Here is a 17,061-nt window from a genome sequence, read left to right on the forward strand (position 1 = left end):
GTATGTGTGTATGTGTGAGTGAAAAAAAGAGATAAAGAGACAGTGTGCGTATGTAATCTTATAATTGCTGTCAGCGATAAAAAAGTCGCAAAGACCGATTGTTGTTGTTTGTTTGAATTTCTTTTTTAAAATGTCTTCCTTTTTTCTTTTTTCTCCTTACACAATAGAAGTAGTAGTTTATGTCGTTAACAAAATGTCGCATTTTTAGTCTTTTCTCCTATTTTTCTCTCATTTCTCTACTCTAGGACTGCACTAACTAACTACACTAAGTAAAGTAAGTAACTAAAGTATGGATGATGAATTTCCAGACAAATTTATATTAAACCGTCAAACCTTTCTTTCCTCATCCTACACAGAGAGACGTATATCTTCCACTTGTACTTGAACAACAACTTCATCAACACAGTACTGATTGTATCACGGCTGACTGACTGACTGACTACCACTACCCAGCCCACAACACACGGACTAAAAGACTTTGTTTTCTTGTTCTCCGTTTTCCTTTTTTCCTCATCAAAGAAGAAATCACGAAACAAAACAGACGGGATTTTCTTTACAACCAAATTCACTAACCCGTCCTTGAAGCAACCAACCAAAACAGCATAGATACATACATACATAGATACATACTTACACAGTACAAGTGGGCCTAATCAAAGATGTCTCGCATCAATTACAATGGATCGACCTCGTTTTCATCTATACTACGCAAACCATATCAATCTTTCAACAGCTATTTCCTACTGGAAAAGTCTCCAACATCAACATTGGCCGATTTGGAAACCAATACCAGCATCAGCACTAGTATTCACAGACTAAAGCACCACAAGTTCACCAAAGGAGAGATCTTGCACTATGGGTTTCTTTCTAGTGTTTGGTTATTTGTGTTTATAATATACCCTGCATCCATTGTTTACAAATTACCCGTTTTACTTGGCTTGTTGACCATTCTTTCTGTTCCAGCTACTTCCCAATTCTTTCTTCCAGCACTCCCCATCTTGACATGGTTGGGCTTTTATTTCACCAGTTCCAAAATCCCCCATTCTTGGAAACCTGCCATTTCTGTTAAAGTTTTACCAGCAATGGAAACTATCTTGTATGGTGATGATTTATCAAATGTGTTGGCAACTATCACCAATAGAGGCTTGGATATCTTGGCTTGGTTACCCTATGGTTTAACCCATTTTGGTGCTCCTTTTGTTGTTGCTGCAATTATGTTTTTCTTTGCTCCTCCAACGAGTTTGAGATCATTTGGTTTTGCTTTTGGATACATGAATCTTTTTGGTGTCATGATTCAATTGATGTTCCCAGCTGCTCCACCTTGGTACAAGAACTTGTACGGCTTACAACCAGCAAACTACACCATGCATGGTTCACCGGGTGGATTGGGTCGTATAGATGAATTGTTGGGAGTGGATATGTACACTACCGGATTTTCAAACTCACCCGTCATTTTTGGTGCTTTCCCATCTTTACATTCAGGCTGTTGTATAATGGAAGTTTTGTTTATGTGTTGGTTATTCCCCCGTTTGAAGATTCTCTGGGTTTTCTATGCATCTTGGTTATGGTGGAGCACAATGTACTTGACTCATCACTATTTTGTGGATTTAACTGGCGGTGCTGTGCTATCGTTGGTGGTTTTTGAATTTGTCAAATTCAAGTATTTACCTAAAGCCAACAAACGTTGTCGTTGGTCATACACAGAATTGGAGTATTACAGTGCTACAAATGATGACCCTTTAGGCGGTAGTTTGGCCACTACTAGTCGATTAGTTCGTGGAGAGGGAGGTGAAGGTGATTTGGAGAACTTTGCCTACTCAAGGGTGTACCCATCATTATCGCAGCAACAATTGCAGGTTGGACAAGACCGCAACACACAGGAAGAAGGTTTTGAAATGGGCAACATCTCTCGCTCCAGGTCATCACAGAGATCTCTTTCCTTCCTTGGAGGACAAAGTATTGGAGTCGCGGAGGAGAATCTTGAAGAAGATGATGAAGAGGATGTGGGTTCGGAATCATCCAAAACCCCATCAGTGTTTGACGAAGATCCTCAAAATTTTGCTACTTCTCAAACCACTTCAGTTGAAGATTTGATTAGTAATTCCAACGCACTTACCGGTGGTGGTAATGGGCCCACTGAAAAGCCGAGACCCGGGATCAACGGTTAATTGAGAGAGAGAGAGAATGATTTTTATGTTTGACGGATACTACGACTTTAACGCATTTGCACACAAACACACAAACACGCACTGATATGCACAGGAATCCATTCACCCACACTACCAGTTTGAACCAACTTTTTTTTTTTTTATTTTTTCCACTTGTTTCTACATATTTGCATTTCGAGCACCTTCCAGTTGTGGTCTTTGGTTTTCTTTCCTAACGGGTTTGGTGGTTTTAGTTGCGGTGTTTGTTTCTGCTTTTCTACTGTTTGATTTTCTTTGTTTGTTTTTTAATGGAATTGGATTTGCTTTCGATCTGTTTAACTTTAATAATTAATCCTATACATATATACTAATACACACGCGCGATTTAATGTTTGATATTTTGGCAGACTCTGGGGGTGGGGGTGTAGGTGCAAAACCATGTGAAATGTCTTTTTCCCAGACGAAAATGAACCACGACAAATGAGTACAAGGAAACAGTGACAAAGAGTTATCGAATGGGAGAGATGGAGGAGCACAAAGGGGTAAAGCAACTACATCTAACACAAACTTCTACAACTTTGATCAATTTTGTACTTAATTCCTGTGACTGGAAATGGTTCACAACTGCACATCCTGCTCAACTCAAACCAGTAACGTCTTGGTTAAAAACTTTGTGATTTTAACAATTCCAAAATATTTTGCATTATCCTACTGATCCAACTTCAAATTGGGTTATTTCTCCAATTCCCTAATAACTGTATCATGTATACCCCCTAGCCCAACAACCACATCGATGTATGCACCATTATCATTATCATTACCATCGCCATCGCTATTGCCATCCGCTCCATGACTCTGGGAACAAACTTGTCAACGTTTTTTGTCTCACAGCCCTACTTTTGTCGCAAAACAGAATGTCTTCTCTTATTACACTTTAGCTACAACAAGTGAGCTGTCCTTCTCAAATCGCCCACCATCAGCTACATAGGTGGAATGTGATCGTATAAAAGTCACGTGTAGCCTACTAAGTAGTATTTTGGCTCTGGCCAAACAATGATTGAATGAACAATCGTTCATCTACGGTAGTATGTTGATTCACATACTGAGATTTGCTCATATTGACAGGACTCACCATTCACTGTAGAGTGCTCAATACGACAGGGTCTCCTTACCGTTACCTCCCCCCAACATGTTCACCTTTGAAACCTTTTATAACCTTAAAATTTCTTTTGCAAACCATTCTTCTTATGCGTTTCGTGCTATCTTGTACCAGGAGTTGCAAGGGTTGTGTTTTGGGACTTGTACGCAGCAACACATTACCACTAATATCTCACAGTGGTGTAATTGAGTGTCTCATTAGCTAAGCTTTCGTGTATCGCTTCATTACCGTCTGCTACACTAGAGTTACAAATATTATTATGCAATCGGCAATCACAATTTGTTCTTTTTTACGACAATATTCAATCTTGAATCTTGGGCAATTTATTACATTTAACGCAACCGATACGATAGCCACGAATTTTGCACTACCGACATCTCTAGGACCGCAAAAGTCAAATTCAATGTAATGAAGTTGCGGACGGGGAAACACACAGACAGTATACCCCACCGACACACTCTATGAACCGAAACGATGGTTCCTCTCTTCTTCAGTATCCTCTGATTACGCACTGTGTAAGACCTAAGCACAAAATCTGCAACAAACTTTTTTTCTCCAAGACAATATCTTACCACCCCCCCCAAAAAAAATATCTTTACAAGAGTTCATGATATTATAAACACACTATTGCCTACCCCCCTCCCCCCCCCCAAACAAAAGCAACTGCTATTTCAAGGAGAATGCCAAGATATACACGATAATACAACATTAATGCCTTTACACGTGCTTTGGCTACTCAAAATGGCTGGTAACTTGAGCACACGCTGATATAATTTTTTCAACTTTTGCGGAGACACCAGAATCACAATTGCGTGTTTTTTTTTTTTTTGTTTACAAATTTTGTTATTATTTCATCAACTAGATTGTCCAGAAAGGGGAAGCAACGAGAAAGTATGCTGGAGAAGCGCCATGTGGTATTATTCAACTTCAATTGATGAATATTATTTCAACTCGTTTGCTTTTACTACCACACATGTTTTTTTTTTTTTTTTGCTTAGCCAGCAGAGTGATTTCCCGCTTGTGTGATATGCGTGTACCGCGTGTGTTTGTGAATGTAAAAGCGTCTGTGTGTGTGCGTGTGTGTCCGTTCGTTGGGGTTGAACTTGGTCTGAACTTTTATAATAATTTACATGGCAAGGTGGAGGACTGGCTGACTATTAATACGACTTCAAATCCCGTTTAATGGACAAGAAGTATATGGGAAATCTTTCTCATTTCCAATTCAGTCTTTCATTCAAATAAAACACTCCCTTCCAACCCAGTTTCCCAATCGCTAAGAGCTTAAATTTTCCCACAATGAGAGTGAGTCAAATGGCATCTACTCTTTTGATGCTTTTCGCCGCTGGTGCCTTAGCCTACGATCAAAATTTCAAACTTAGAGCTACAATCAATGAAGCTGAAGTTTATGTCCAAATCAATCCTGATACTCAATATGCTGAATTTGTTGACATTGATGGTGAGCAAAGGTTTAGATTCAATGATGACAACGAATTGATTTTGAATGATGATCAGTCAACCAAGATTGGTGTCACCTCAGCTGACTTGTTGTTGAAAACTTATTCTATTGATGACGAGTTGGATACTGATAATACTTGGACAATCTCAACAAACAACGAAGGAGATGAAATTTTAGTTTACAATGCGCTAATTTATGCTTGTGGTGATGCTGCTCCTTACTTCATTAGTACTGATGCAGCGAGCGGATGCGCTGCTTTAGACAACTTGGTCCGTTTTGATACAGTCTTGAATGAAGAGCCAGTAACAGACCCAGAGGAGCCAGTAATAGACCCAGAGGAGCCAGAGGAACCAGTCACAGACCCAGAGGAGCCAATTGTTGAAGATCCAGTAACTGACCCGGAAGAGCCAATTGTTGAAGACCCAGAGGAGCCAGAGGAGCCAGAGGAACCAGTAACAGAGCCAGAGGAGCCAATTGTCGAAGACCCAGTCACAGACCCAGAGGAGCCAAATGTTGAAGATCCAGTGACTGACCCGGAAGAGCCAATTGTTGAAGACCCAGAGGAGCCAGTTACAGACCCAGAGGAGCCAGTTACAGACCCAGAGGAGCCAGTAGTAGACCCAGAGGAGCCAGTAATAGAGCCAGAGGAGCCAGTAATAGAGCCAGAGGAGCCAGTTACAGAGCCAGAGGAACCAGTAACTGACCCGGAAGAGCCAATTGTTGAAGACCCAGTCACAGACCCAGAGGAGCCAGAGGAACCAGTCACAGACCCAGAGGAACCAATTGTCGAAGATCCAGTGACTGACCCAGAGGAGCCAGTAACAGACCCAGAGGAGCCAATTGTTGAAGATCCGGTCACAGACCTGGAAGAACCAATTGTTGAAGATCCAGAGGAGCCAGAGGAGCCAATTGTTGAAGAACCAGTGACCGACCCAGAGGAGCCAAATGTTGAAGAACCAGTGACCGACCCGGAAGAGCCAGTTGTCGAAGATCCAGAGGAGCCAGAGGAACCAGTAACAGAGCCAGAGGAGCCAATTGTCGAAGACCCAGTCACAGACCCAGAGGAGCCAAATGTTGAAGATCCAGTAACTGACCCAGAGGAGCCAATTGTTGAAGATTCTGTCACAGACCCGGAAGAGCCAGTTGTCGAAGATCCAGTAACTGACCCAGAGGAGCCAATTGTTGAAGATCCAGTGACTGACCCAGAGGAGCCAATTGTTGAAGATCCAGAAGAACCAAGTGATCCAACAGATGCTACAGAGCCAACAGATGCTACAGAACCAACAGATGCTACAGAGCCAACGGAAGCTACAGAGCCAACGGAAGCTACAGAACCAACGGAAGCTACAGAACCAACGGAAGCTACAGAACCAACGGAAGCTACAGAACCAACGGAAGCTACAGAACCAACGGAAGCTACAGAACCAACGGAAGCTACAGAACCAACAGATGCTACAGAGCCAACAGATGCTACAGAACCAACAGATGCTACAGAACCAACATATGCTACTGAACCAACAGATGCTACAGAACCAACGGAAGCTACAGAGCCAACAGATGCTACAGAGCCAACAGATGCTACAGAACCAACAGATGCTACAGAACCAACAGATGCTACAGAGCCAACAGATGCTACTGAACCAACAGATGCTACAGAGCCAACAGATGCTACAGAGCCAACAGATGCTACAGAACCAAGTGAGCAAGCTGAAGCTTCCCTTCCAACAGATTCTGTCAACCCAGAAGAGCCATTCGAAATTGTCGCACTTTTGTCTGGATCTTTACAAGCATTTAGTTCTGATGGTGTACATATTACTATTGCCAATGGAGAAGTTGTCGGTTTCACTATTGAAGATGGCTACTTGAAAGTTAGCGAGGATCAATATGTAAGCATTGGTGAAGATGGTGCTTTGTCTATTGTTGCATTGGCTGATGCTTCATCTGGCTGGAGCATGCAAGGAAATGTACTTGAGTTTCAAGTTGCCTTGAAGCGTCGTTCAGTTGTTAAACGTGCTGAGCTTGTTCCATTTTCTGTTTGTGAAGTTGAAGTTGGGTATGTTGTTTATGCCGGTACTGGTGCTGGCTGTGAGCCAATTGAAGTTGCTGCTCTTCAAGTTGAGGACGAAACTGGAACAACTGAATCAACTGATTCTGCTGAACCAACCGACCCGACTGAAGGTAGTCAACAGACTGAGCCAACTGACGATGCTGACATTACTGACGCTGCTGAAGCTACTGATGACTCTACGTCTTATGTTACCAACACCGTTGATGTACTTGTTACTGTTACAGAATGTGACGGAAACTCATCTTGTGCTGAAAGAGTTGAGACTTCTCAATCAGTTGAGGTTGTTGCCACTGACGCTCCTGAAACAACTGAAGAATCTACATCTTACGTTACAAGAACTGTTGATGTGCTTGTTACTGTCACCGAGTGTGACGAGAACGCAGCTTGTACTGAAAAGGTTGAAACTTCTAAATCACTTGAAGCTGTTGTCACTGAAGCTCCTGATAGCGTTCTCACCACATTGACTCAAGAAACCACTGTTACCATCACCTCGTGCGAAGATAACAAGTGTGCTGAATCCGTTACTGTTCAAAAGACTGTGATTACTACTTACTGTCCTGCTTCATATGTAACTGAAACTGTTGTTGTCCCATGTACTACCGACGTTACTTATACTGTTGAGGAATGTTCAACAGACGATAAATGTGATGTTTACACAACCGAAATCCACACTACAAGCTATACCACAGTCACCTTGACCACTTACTTGGTTATTACTGAAGAAGGACAAGCTGAAGCTACAGAAACACCGATTGAGGGAGGTAAAGAAGGAGAAGCAGCTGTTGCCGAGGACGAAGCTCCAGCAGAAGAAGCAGTTGTTGAGGAACAACCTGCTCAAGAAGAAGCTTCACAGGAGGCTGCTGCTGCTGCTGCTGCTGCCGAAGAAGAAGAAGCTCCACAAGCTATTGCTCCGGAAGAAGCTTCACCAGAGGCTGAACAGAGTCAAGCTCTTGCTGGTGTAGCATCAGAACAAGCTCCACAAGAACAACCTGTTGATAGTGGAGAAACTGCCCAGACTGTTGCTGCCCTCGAAAATAGTGGTTCAACTAATATTTTAAACTTGAAGGCTTTTGCGGGTGCTGTTGCTATTATGATCCCAATGCTCTTGTAAGCGGATTGATAAAAAAATTTCGGTTGTAATTTTATATTTGATTAATGTATGACTTATTGGTTTAAAGATTGTTTTATGTCTGACCATCTTACCAAATCTTAGAATCTGCAACAACGTTGTGACAGAGATAAGTAGGGTGTCTGGTATGATTATGGGATATGTTGCGTTGCACGAAATTCAGTTGTGTATCTAAGGCGGCTGGTTGCAAATAAATTAGGGAAATGATTGCAATTGCACGACCTCTCTCTCACTGGCTATACAAAAAAATGTTGTGCCATGTGGTCTAATTCAGCCTACATCACAACGACAGAGGGCTAAGAAGACAGCATTGCTGGTGCAGTCTCTCAAACAAAAGTAGGCGTACACATCTCACAAACTATTTTCTGTGAGCTGGAAACTATGAATTGCTCTTAAAGTCTCTCTATTTTAAATGAAGGGGGCAACACTCAAGGCAACGTTAAAAAAAATTTTTTTTTTTTATTTTATTTTATTTTGTTTTTTTATTTTTTATTTTTCTTTTAATTGTTTTATTTCTTCTAGACTTACTGAGATTAATTTGTCAATGAAAAAAGGGATATATCATCCTTCGACTAAAGTTTTCAACTTCTTGCGATAATCACACATCCAACTTCGCGTGTTCCAACTATACAGCCAGAAACAACGTCCAGAGTTCAAAAAACACTCCTGCGTCCTCCAAAACATCACATCACTTTTCTGTCTTTCACTATACACAAGAGTCGCGGAGAAGCAGTTTTCAAATCGATCGCACAACTTGTTATCCTGTGTTGATAAAGGGATCTTGGTTATGCATCACATTTAGTGTCTGAGAGGCGACATCTTATTACATCCATCATAACTATTCCATCTTTCTTTATTTCTTTTTTTTTTTTTGTTTCTGTTTGAATTCCAATAGAAGAAAAGGTGTATGGTGATGTCTCAACTGTTGTCGGCTCTACGGCAACATACGTTGCATACGTTTACTACAATAGCAACTACGCTGCCAGCTGTATCGATCCCAGCATCTACCGTAACAGGTTCTACAACGGGCGGTGATACCATTATTGATTCAATCATTCACTTCATCAAGAGAGCAAGTGAAATTGACAGTGCTATCAACAATCAAGTCACAAGATTCACGCATCACCAGAATTTCGTATTTCGCGTCGTGGCCATCTCTTCATCTTGCGCATCCATTACTGCAGTGTTGTTGGCATTATACTTTCTTCTAGCCATCGATCCGAAACGACTTGTTTTTCGTCACCAGCTAATTTCCTTTTTGCTATTGTTTGATTTATTGAAGGCGGTGATTTTGTTGATTTATCCAAGTAGGGTATTAACGCACTCGATTTCATACTATAACCGAAAGTTCTGCCAAGTTGTGGGATTTTTCACAGCTACAGCGATTGAAGGAGCAGATATAGCAATTTTCGCATTTGCTTTGCACACTTTTTTGTTGATTTTCAAACCTTCGTTGAATACCCGACTGGCTCACTCCAATAGAGTGGAAGGTGGATTGTACAAGATGAGATACTTGGTTTATGCATTATCGGTGTTAATCCCCTTGGTATTGGCAAGTTTAGCATTTATTAACAGCATGGGATACGATTCTCTTGTCTGTTGGTGCTATTTGCCAATGAGACCTGTCTGGTACAGGTTAGTGTTGAGTTGGGTTCCGCGTTGGTGTATTGTTGTGGCCATTTTTGTATTCTATGGCTTGATTTACATTCGTGTGGTTAGAGAATTTAAATCATTGGGTGGGGATTTCACCAATATTCATCAGAGAAATGCAGGTCATTTCAATAATGAATCTCCAACTTTTTTTGCATCCTTGAAATTCTTTTTCGGCTCAATAAAGGATCATTTGTTTCCGAAAATGTTGATCCCGGAGGATTCAGTACGCACGGGGAAGCCAGCAACTGCTGGCGTAATTCTTGAAAATGGCCGTTCAAGAGTTCGCGGTGGAGAGAATGAACTGGATACCGATGAAGTTGACGATTTAGAAGAATTGGCAGATGACTATACTGATTCATCCATCAAGGACATCAATCTACAACATTTTGAAAGGCGACAGAAAGTGATTGAAAAACAGATGAAGACGATTTTCATATACCCGTTTGCGTACTGTTTTCTTTGGTTATTCCCATTCATCTTACAATGTACTCAGTTCAACTATGAGGAGACCCACCAACCAGTTTATTGGTTGAACGTTTTAGGTGCTTTTTTCCAGCCATTCAGTGGAGTTGTTGATTCCACTGTATTTTTCCTTCGAGAAAAGCCTTGGAGGAATACTGCCATGAGAAATTTTGAAAAGGAGCATCGACACCGCGTTGACAACATCATTCAAAATAGCGTTGAACAACACAGGTACAGTTCTGTGCCATTCTCAAATACTCAAGAGGCAAGTGAGCGCATTGCACGAAATTCGGTTACAGCTAGTACTGCCTTGGTTGATCTTGATGGATACAAAGCTTGGCGGCGAGTTTTGAATAGATGGAAATTCCCATTGTTTCAACTACCGACTCAGGAGAATATTTTCAAAGTTCAGGACAAGTATATTACCAAGATATTGAGAGAAAAAGAAGAGAATGGTGAATTTGCAAACTTTGGACCTCAAAACCCAAAAGGAGCCAAATCAAATTTCACAATGATGAATGAGAAACCAAATAGCACAACTAGCAATGATGATAGTGAGTTGAGTTTCCCACCACAAATTCATGAAAAATATTCGAATCACAAGTTCGAGCATGGATCAAGTGCTGGTACCATTCCTACACTTAGTCTTCCACAAAGGCGCAAGACCAGCGTGCCCGTGTTCAATGCGGATATACAAACGCCACAATCGCCAAGCCATGTTGACGGTAATGGTGACGAGGAAGGGGACGAGGGGAGCGAACTAGACTTTACGCAGTTTTTGAAGTCCTGATTTGGGGCTGAGGGGACTGTTTCTATATTATGACGTATCTAATAAATTTATAGTCAACAAATGAATAATATTTAATCGCTAGCAAAAGTTACAAGAATGGTGGGGGGAGAGGGGCTGTAGGAGTATACAGTGGGTTGGTTAGTTATTCGTCGCATTGTAGCTGGCATGAATTGATAATGGCGGTGTATACTTTTGTGTAATGTGTGCATGTGGGGGAGATAACGGATAATCAACACATTTTTACGAGTGTACAGATTGAGCATCCGATCCAGCAAGGACTTGGCACATACGCATAATGACAACTACCACTGCCACTAGAAGGCTACCATTCCTACCACAGGAAATATTAGACAACATATTGTTATACCTCATGAACGATGAGGATACAATGGACTATCTAGAAAATGTGCCAGAATTGACATCAATGATCATCAACTACCGACGACCTATGGTGGAAGTCCTGAAATATTGGACGGGACTGCATGCGGTAGTCTACAGTATTGAGAAATTTTTCCATGAACGGACCCGGTTGAACTATAGGCCCAAGGTTGTAGAATCGGACATTACAACCATCTGTCAGATCCTTGACCTGGGGGTGGATTTACTGGGGATCAAATTCAAAGTCAATGTAGCCGGGTACAATACCGACGAGCAAGTACAGCGGGCTGTTCTTGGTGTCGATATTCATGATTTGAATATCAATCGAGGTGTCGGGGTACGGCCAGGTTTGAAACATTTAGGAGTGAAGCAGTCATTGACTAAATACCCAAAAGGACTTGAGACATTGAGGCTTGGAAAGGTTCTTCCTCAACATGTCCGTTATATTCCAAAAACTTTACATAGGTTGGAATTGACTGATGTACATACATCTAGATGTAAATTACCAACGTCAATCCGTGAATTGCGGATTGAAGTCAAGAATCTTGCAGAGAGCGTGATCGACGTTGCTTATTTGGACAATCTTCGTCTGTTTGAGTATAAAGGGTGTGTCACAATACGATGCATGAGTCACTTACTGGACATGCACTTGCCAAAAACAATTGAGAGTGTGTCGATACAATGCTCAAGAATGTTGTCCTTGAATGGGATAGAAGTGTTGACCAATCTCCAGAAATTGGTAGTTATCGATTGTCCCGATTTGGTATTGTTTTTCACGCCAGTATTTCCAGCTACATTGACACATCTCGAGTTTAGTTTCAAAAGTTGTCAGCAAAGACTAATGGAAAGAAATCGAGTGGTTTTCCAAATTCCGGGCACAAGCTCTCTTGAAGCGGTAAGATTTGTGTATGACAGCGGCGCATTCCTACTTGCGGTGGAAGACGAGTTCCAGCTACCGACACGGTTGAGGACTTTGATTTTGAAAAATCATCAAGGAATATACTTTGGACCTAAATTCCATCTTCCCAATTTGCAAACGTTGGTGGTGGAAAAGATTTACAAGTTGAATAGCAGTAGGTTGATGTCCGGGTTAGCCAATTGCAAGAAATTGAATAGGTTGACATTGAAGGATTCTGGTATCGAATCTATGGACGATGTCAAATTTCCCCTGAACTTAACTAGTCTTGATTTATCAAGGAACCTTTTGAGCTCAATGAGAAATACAAATTTGAAGCAATTGAAATATTTGCAGAGTATGGATTTATATCACAACCGATTTACACATAGTGGCGAGTTCGATATCCCTCTACATTTACAGCGCCTTATGTTGTGGTACAATAAATTGCAAAATCACAATTTTGCTCATTCCAATTTAACTTGGATATCGTTTGAGGTGCCGGTGGCTGTTACATTCAGTTGGAAACTGCTCCCATCTTCATTGAAATATATTACTATGCAGTGTGATGGCCAGTGTATTGGTCAAGTGCCCGATTCTTTCCAAAGGTTACGAAAATTGATCATCTACACTTATGGCTGTCCTCCTCGGTTAAAGTCTTTGGATTTTGCTCATCTTCCCGATTTGTATACTTTGGAATTGTCGAATGTTCATCCGCCTGATCGCGACCTCGTCAGACTACCTGCGTCACTAGTCCATCTTCATCTTCAGTTTTATCATCCGAGTTTTGCCTCATGGCCCGAGATGGGGCCGCTTGAAAATTTAAAGACATTGTTTCTTTCCAGTGCTAACTATGACGAGATGGATTTAAATGATTTGCCTCCCAGTTTAGAGGTGTTGTCTGTTGCACATATACAGAAGACTCCCATCCATGGAAGCATTCAGCATCTGAAGAAATTGCGGGTATTAGACATAAGCCAGGCGTTGGTCGAGGGGGTTCCACCTTTTGTCATTGATTTGCCGCAGTTGGAAGTATTACATGTAAACACCTTCAACATTGCTTCAGACTGTGCTGATTTCATAAACTGTCCCAACATACAGTTGCTTTCGGTGAGTAGACTTGCATTGCATTTCTTTGAAGGCCGAGAGGCGTTTATTAAATTTGTGTATGATATGGTTGCAAAGTGTCATCGTTTGAACAGAGTATTTTTAAGTGATGAAGATGCAGAGGATGACGTTTTCGAACCGCTCGGAGAATTGATTAAGCCTCAACTTGGATATAGACAGTGCCCAGAGAAGTGGTGTAACTAGCTTGTACGAGTTACCGGAGGCTAGATAGCAGATGCGAGGACTGACTACGATTTGCTTGCAACATACACGGGTTAGAAAGTTACTCTTTAACGCTTGAACAGTGGGAATAGAAGAGATACTCCGATACTTGAGGGACCTGTAAAATTTGATCGGCAAACACCTCAACATGTAATGATATTCTGTCTAACCAATCGAATCGATACAAAACTGAGTCTGTAGATACTAAATCCGTTCATTGAAATTACTAGGGATAAATAGAAGTTTGCGGTACAAGGGTAAAACCACTGTCTAGGTGACGATTTGTGGACCGTGCCTGTCTCCGATTTTATTCCGTTCACGCATTGGTTTAACGCCGGTTACTCACATACCTTTTGTGTAAGCTGGCTCGGTTATATCAACTACTTACAACCGAGTAGCGGAACACAAAAAATTTACATTTTCCCGTTGTCTTACGAAAGTCGTGTACAGATGAAAATATGATGCAATGCAATGCATTTCTACACGTGAAAACAGTGTTCCTCCGACTTACTAATGCTCAAGAAGCAATCTGAAGTCAACAAAGTCATGGGGGGGGGGGGGAAGAAACTTGTATAAGGTCCAGTTGCAAGCAATGTGAGGACGCTGTTGACAAAGAAGAAACAAGTGTGTAAATATCGGAGTACGAGCTGTGTGTGTGTGTGTGTGTACAGCGCTTATTTCTACTTTTGCGTGGCATTCTGCAGATGGTGCAATAAAGGTTGTGTGTTTATCATCTCTGACACTAGATGCACACCATACTTTCTACTTATACCAACCATTGTGTTTCGCTCGTCTATTGGTCCAAGAGCGCCACAATATATCAGTATGTGTGTGCTCTATACCAATAATAACTGTGTATTTTCTTTTTCTTAACCTGTTGTTATATTTGGTTACTTTCGGATACATGTGGTTTCCGTTGTTGTTGTTGTTGTTGTTGTTGTTGTTGTGTATTGTATCCAATTAGGTAACTGCTGTTGAGGGAATTAAAAACTCTGTAAGCTTGTTTTGTGTTGTTAGATAGTGTGCTTATGTACACTACCACTTGTGTAGCATGCAACAAACAGCAGCAGCAGCAAAAAAAAAAAATAAAAAAAGAAATTAAACTAACAACACACAATACACAATAAACAATAAACACACTGTTAAGAATAAATTAGGCGCTAAGTGAACAGAAAAGAAAAAATTTCTCAATCCACTCAATTTTTTAATTAATAATATTCACCTCACACACACACACTCTGTAAGTAAAACTTATATTTCACTCTTTCAACATTTCTCATATTTTTGCTCTTCTCTTTCTCTTTTTCTTTCTTTTCAATTAGCACACACACACACACACACACACACTTATTCAGCAATCCATTATCATCAACAATGAAGTACTCAATCATCGCTACTGCTTTCACTGTCTCATCCGTCTTGGCCGGTAAGGGACCAAAAGACACCAACGCACAACCAACTTCAACTGTCTACGCTACTGAAACCACCCACAAGTATGGTAGATTCAACAAGACTCCTCACCCAACCACCACCACCGTCATCGTCTCCCCATCTGAATGGACCAGTTTGAAGAACGCTGGTTCTGCTGTCAGAAACAACCACAGAAGAGATGAAATCTTTACTGCTGTCAAGAGAGCCAATGGTACTGCTGGTGCCGCTGGTAACTCCACTGGTGGTGTTGCCGGAAACTCTACCGGTGGTGCTGCTGGTAACTCTACTGGTGGTGCTTCTAACTCCACAGGTGGTGCTGGTCAAAGCAATGCTGGTATGACTGCTTCTGGTGCTTCATTCGCCATTGCTGGTGCCGTTGCTGCTGGTTGCGCTTTGTTGATGTAAGATACCCCTTTTTACCATCATATGACTCATTTTGATTGAGAGAAGAGAAGAGGGATGGAAATGGGGTGACCATTTCCTTTGTTTTCGTTCAAAAAAAAAAGCGTTGCGAAGTCTTTGAAGCTTTGTATTGAATTTCCGTTGAACTAATTTGTCTTGAAGGAGTTGTTTCGGGTTTTTTTTTTTTAATACCTAGCTGGAGATGTAAGTAAACCCCCAATGGATGTTTATTAGATAGATTTTTTACTTTAATATTAATTTTCAATTGATTGATTCGTTGTAGAAGGTGGTGTTTATAGGATGGACTTATCTGACTTTATAATTCTCTCATCGTGCGATGTGAGATAGAGATTCCAGATCTAGATCGAGAGCTTTTAAGCCCACGGACGCCACTAGCCTCTGCTGACACGTTCAACGTTGCCCTTTCCAAAGAAATTGCAAGAACACAATGCATATCCTACTCACCTATCCATAAGTAACCTCTATTCTCCACATCTATTTCCCACTGGGTAAAGCCAATACGTTATTCACCTGCTTGGGAAATTCTCTAACAATAATTTCACATTTGACTTCTTTACACAAATCTTTTTTTTTGAAATATGGCACTTTCTGCAACAACTCCAACCCGGTTGACGTCTCCAACGCATCGATTGGGACTAGGAAGCTAGTCAATGGAGTACTATTCTCAATCACATCGTTGGGCAAAACAAAAGCAGCACAACTAATCTTATCATCGCCAACTCTCTCTCCAACAATCAATTTGAAGAAATGGGTAGGGACGGCAATGTTTGGAGGTGATCCAATAACTTCGTAACTCACTCTATATTTCCCATCAGGCATCAATTTTGGCAAGTACAATGGACCCGTCATGACTCTGACATTATCATAAGAATTGGTCAATCTGCGAACGAAATCCTCAAAATGACTCCAGTAATCACGATTGAATCCATCACCTACTTGTGGAGAGATGTTGGTCAATACAAAGGTTTCATCCATGGCTAACTGGCTATATTTGGCGTCCGCAGCCGGAGCTTGATGACCTCGGTCATACCCACTTCGGAAATAATCACGCAATTTGTTTCTAAATTTGAATGGAATGGATTCATCTTCTTTGAATATCGATTTTTTACGATCACCTGAATCAGAATTACGAGTTATCGACTGTTTTGTAAGATGTTCAATAACCCAATATGGATTTCTTTTGGACCTATCGTAGCAGCTGACAAATTCTGAATGACTTGATAAATCATGCACTGGACCAGGGAAACCATACTTGTAAAACGCTTCCGGATTGATTGTTGATGGATCAAATACTGCCGTGCTGCCATTAGGTTTTGTAGGACTTGGCAAGTTGGAAGAAGGGGTCGGTGGACTGGATGTTGGAGATGGGCTGCTTGACGATTTTCCAAAGTTCCAGAAATAAGACGCGATTCCAAGAGAACCTAAGCCAAACGAAGACTTGAGGACAATGCGTGACATCTCAATGGTGAAGAGTGGGAGCGCTAAGGTGCAATAAGGTGCTGTTTGTGTGGGAAGCTCCTATCGTTCTGTAGACCTCTATAATCTGGTGATGGACTACTTGGTTGTAAAAACTGACAGTATTTTTTTTTTTTTCTTTTCCCTCAATCAAGGAGTTGTGACAAGAGCAGATGGAATTAAGACCCTTTCAAATCGTACCGGATTGAGTTAGGTCTACTGTATTATCTTAAGAAACACTTGCTACACTCTGCAAACACATGCAAACGCTGGACCAACTTTTTTT

The 17,061-nt window shown here is 41.3% G+C and overlaps 6 protein-coding genes across 6 annotated transcripts; 5 read left to right on the top strand and 1 right to left on the bottom strand. All coding sequences in view use genetic code 12, as the record gives it.

Annotated features, from left to right (window-relative positions):
* Positions 1–659: 659 nt before the first annotated feature.
* AUR1 (inositol phosphorylceramide synthase) lies at positions 660–2,168 on the top strand (the record flags this gene model as incomplete). Its single annotated transcript, XM_051752340.1, has 1 exon — positions 660–2,168. The coding sequence occupies one exon, from the start codon at positions 660–662 to the stop codon at positions 2,166–2,168; it is 1,509 nt and encodes a 502-aa protein (XP_051608407.1).
* Positions 2,169–4,602: 2,434 nt separating this feature from the next.
* On the top strand, positions 4,603–7,941 carry KGF57_002971 (uncharacterized protein; the record flags this gene model as incomplete). Its single annotated transcript, XM_051752341.1, has 1 exon — positions 4,603–7,941. One exon carries the CDS (start codon positions 4,603–4,605, stop codon positions 7,939–7,941), a length of 3,339 nt encoding a protein of 1,112 aa, XP_051608408.1.
* A 925-nt stretch (positions 7,942–8,866) lies between these two features.
* On the top strand, positions 8,867–10,864 carry GPR1 (Gpr1p; the record flags this gene model as incomplete). Its single annotated transcript, XM_051752342.1, has 2 exons — positions 8,867–9,106; positions 9,308–10,864. 2 exons carry the CDS (start codon positions 8,867–8,869, stop codon positions 10,862–10,864), a joined length of 1,797 nt encoding a protein of 598 aa, XP_051608409.1.
* A 295-nt stretch (positions 10,865–11,159) lies between these two features.
* KGF57_002973 (uncharacterized protein) lies at positions 11,160–13,448 on the top strand (the record flags this gene model as incomplete). The annotated part of the gene is made up of 1 exon (XM_051752343.1): positions 11,160–13,448. The coding sequence occupies one exon, from the start codon at positions 11,160–11,162 to the stop codon at positions 13,446–13,448; it is 2,289 nt and encodes a 762-aa protein (XP_051608410.1).
* A 1,392-nt stretch (positions 13,449–14,840) lies between these two features.
* On the top strand, positions 14,841–15,302 carry PGA14 (Pga14p; the record flags this gene model as incomplete). Its single annotated transcript, XM_051752344.1, has 1 exon — positions 14,841–15,302. One exon carries the CDS (start codon positions 14,841–14,843, stop codon positions 15,300–15,302), a length of 462 nt encoding a protein of 153 aa, XP_051608411.1.
* A 492-nt stretch (positions 15,303–15,794) lies between these two features.
* Positions 15,795–16,778, bottom strand: KGF57_002975 (ribonuclease; the record flags this gene model as incomplete). Its single annotated transcript, XM_051752345.1, has 1 exon — positions 15,795–16,778. One exon carries the CDS (start codon positions 16,776–16,778, stop codon positions 15,795–15,797), a length of 984 nt encoding a protein of 327 aa, XP_051608412.1.
* Between the last annotated feature and the right edge of the window lie 283 nt (positions 16,779–17,061).

This window comes from Candida theae (assembly GCF_024610275.1).
Source record: "Candida theae strain CBS 12239 chromosome Unknown scaffold2, whole genome shotgun sequence".
Taxonomy (NCBI): Eukaryota; Fungi; Ascomycota; class Pichiomycetes; order Serinales; family Debaryomycetaceae; genus Lodderomyces; species Lodderomyces theae.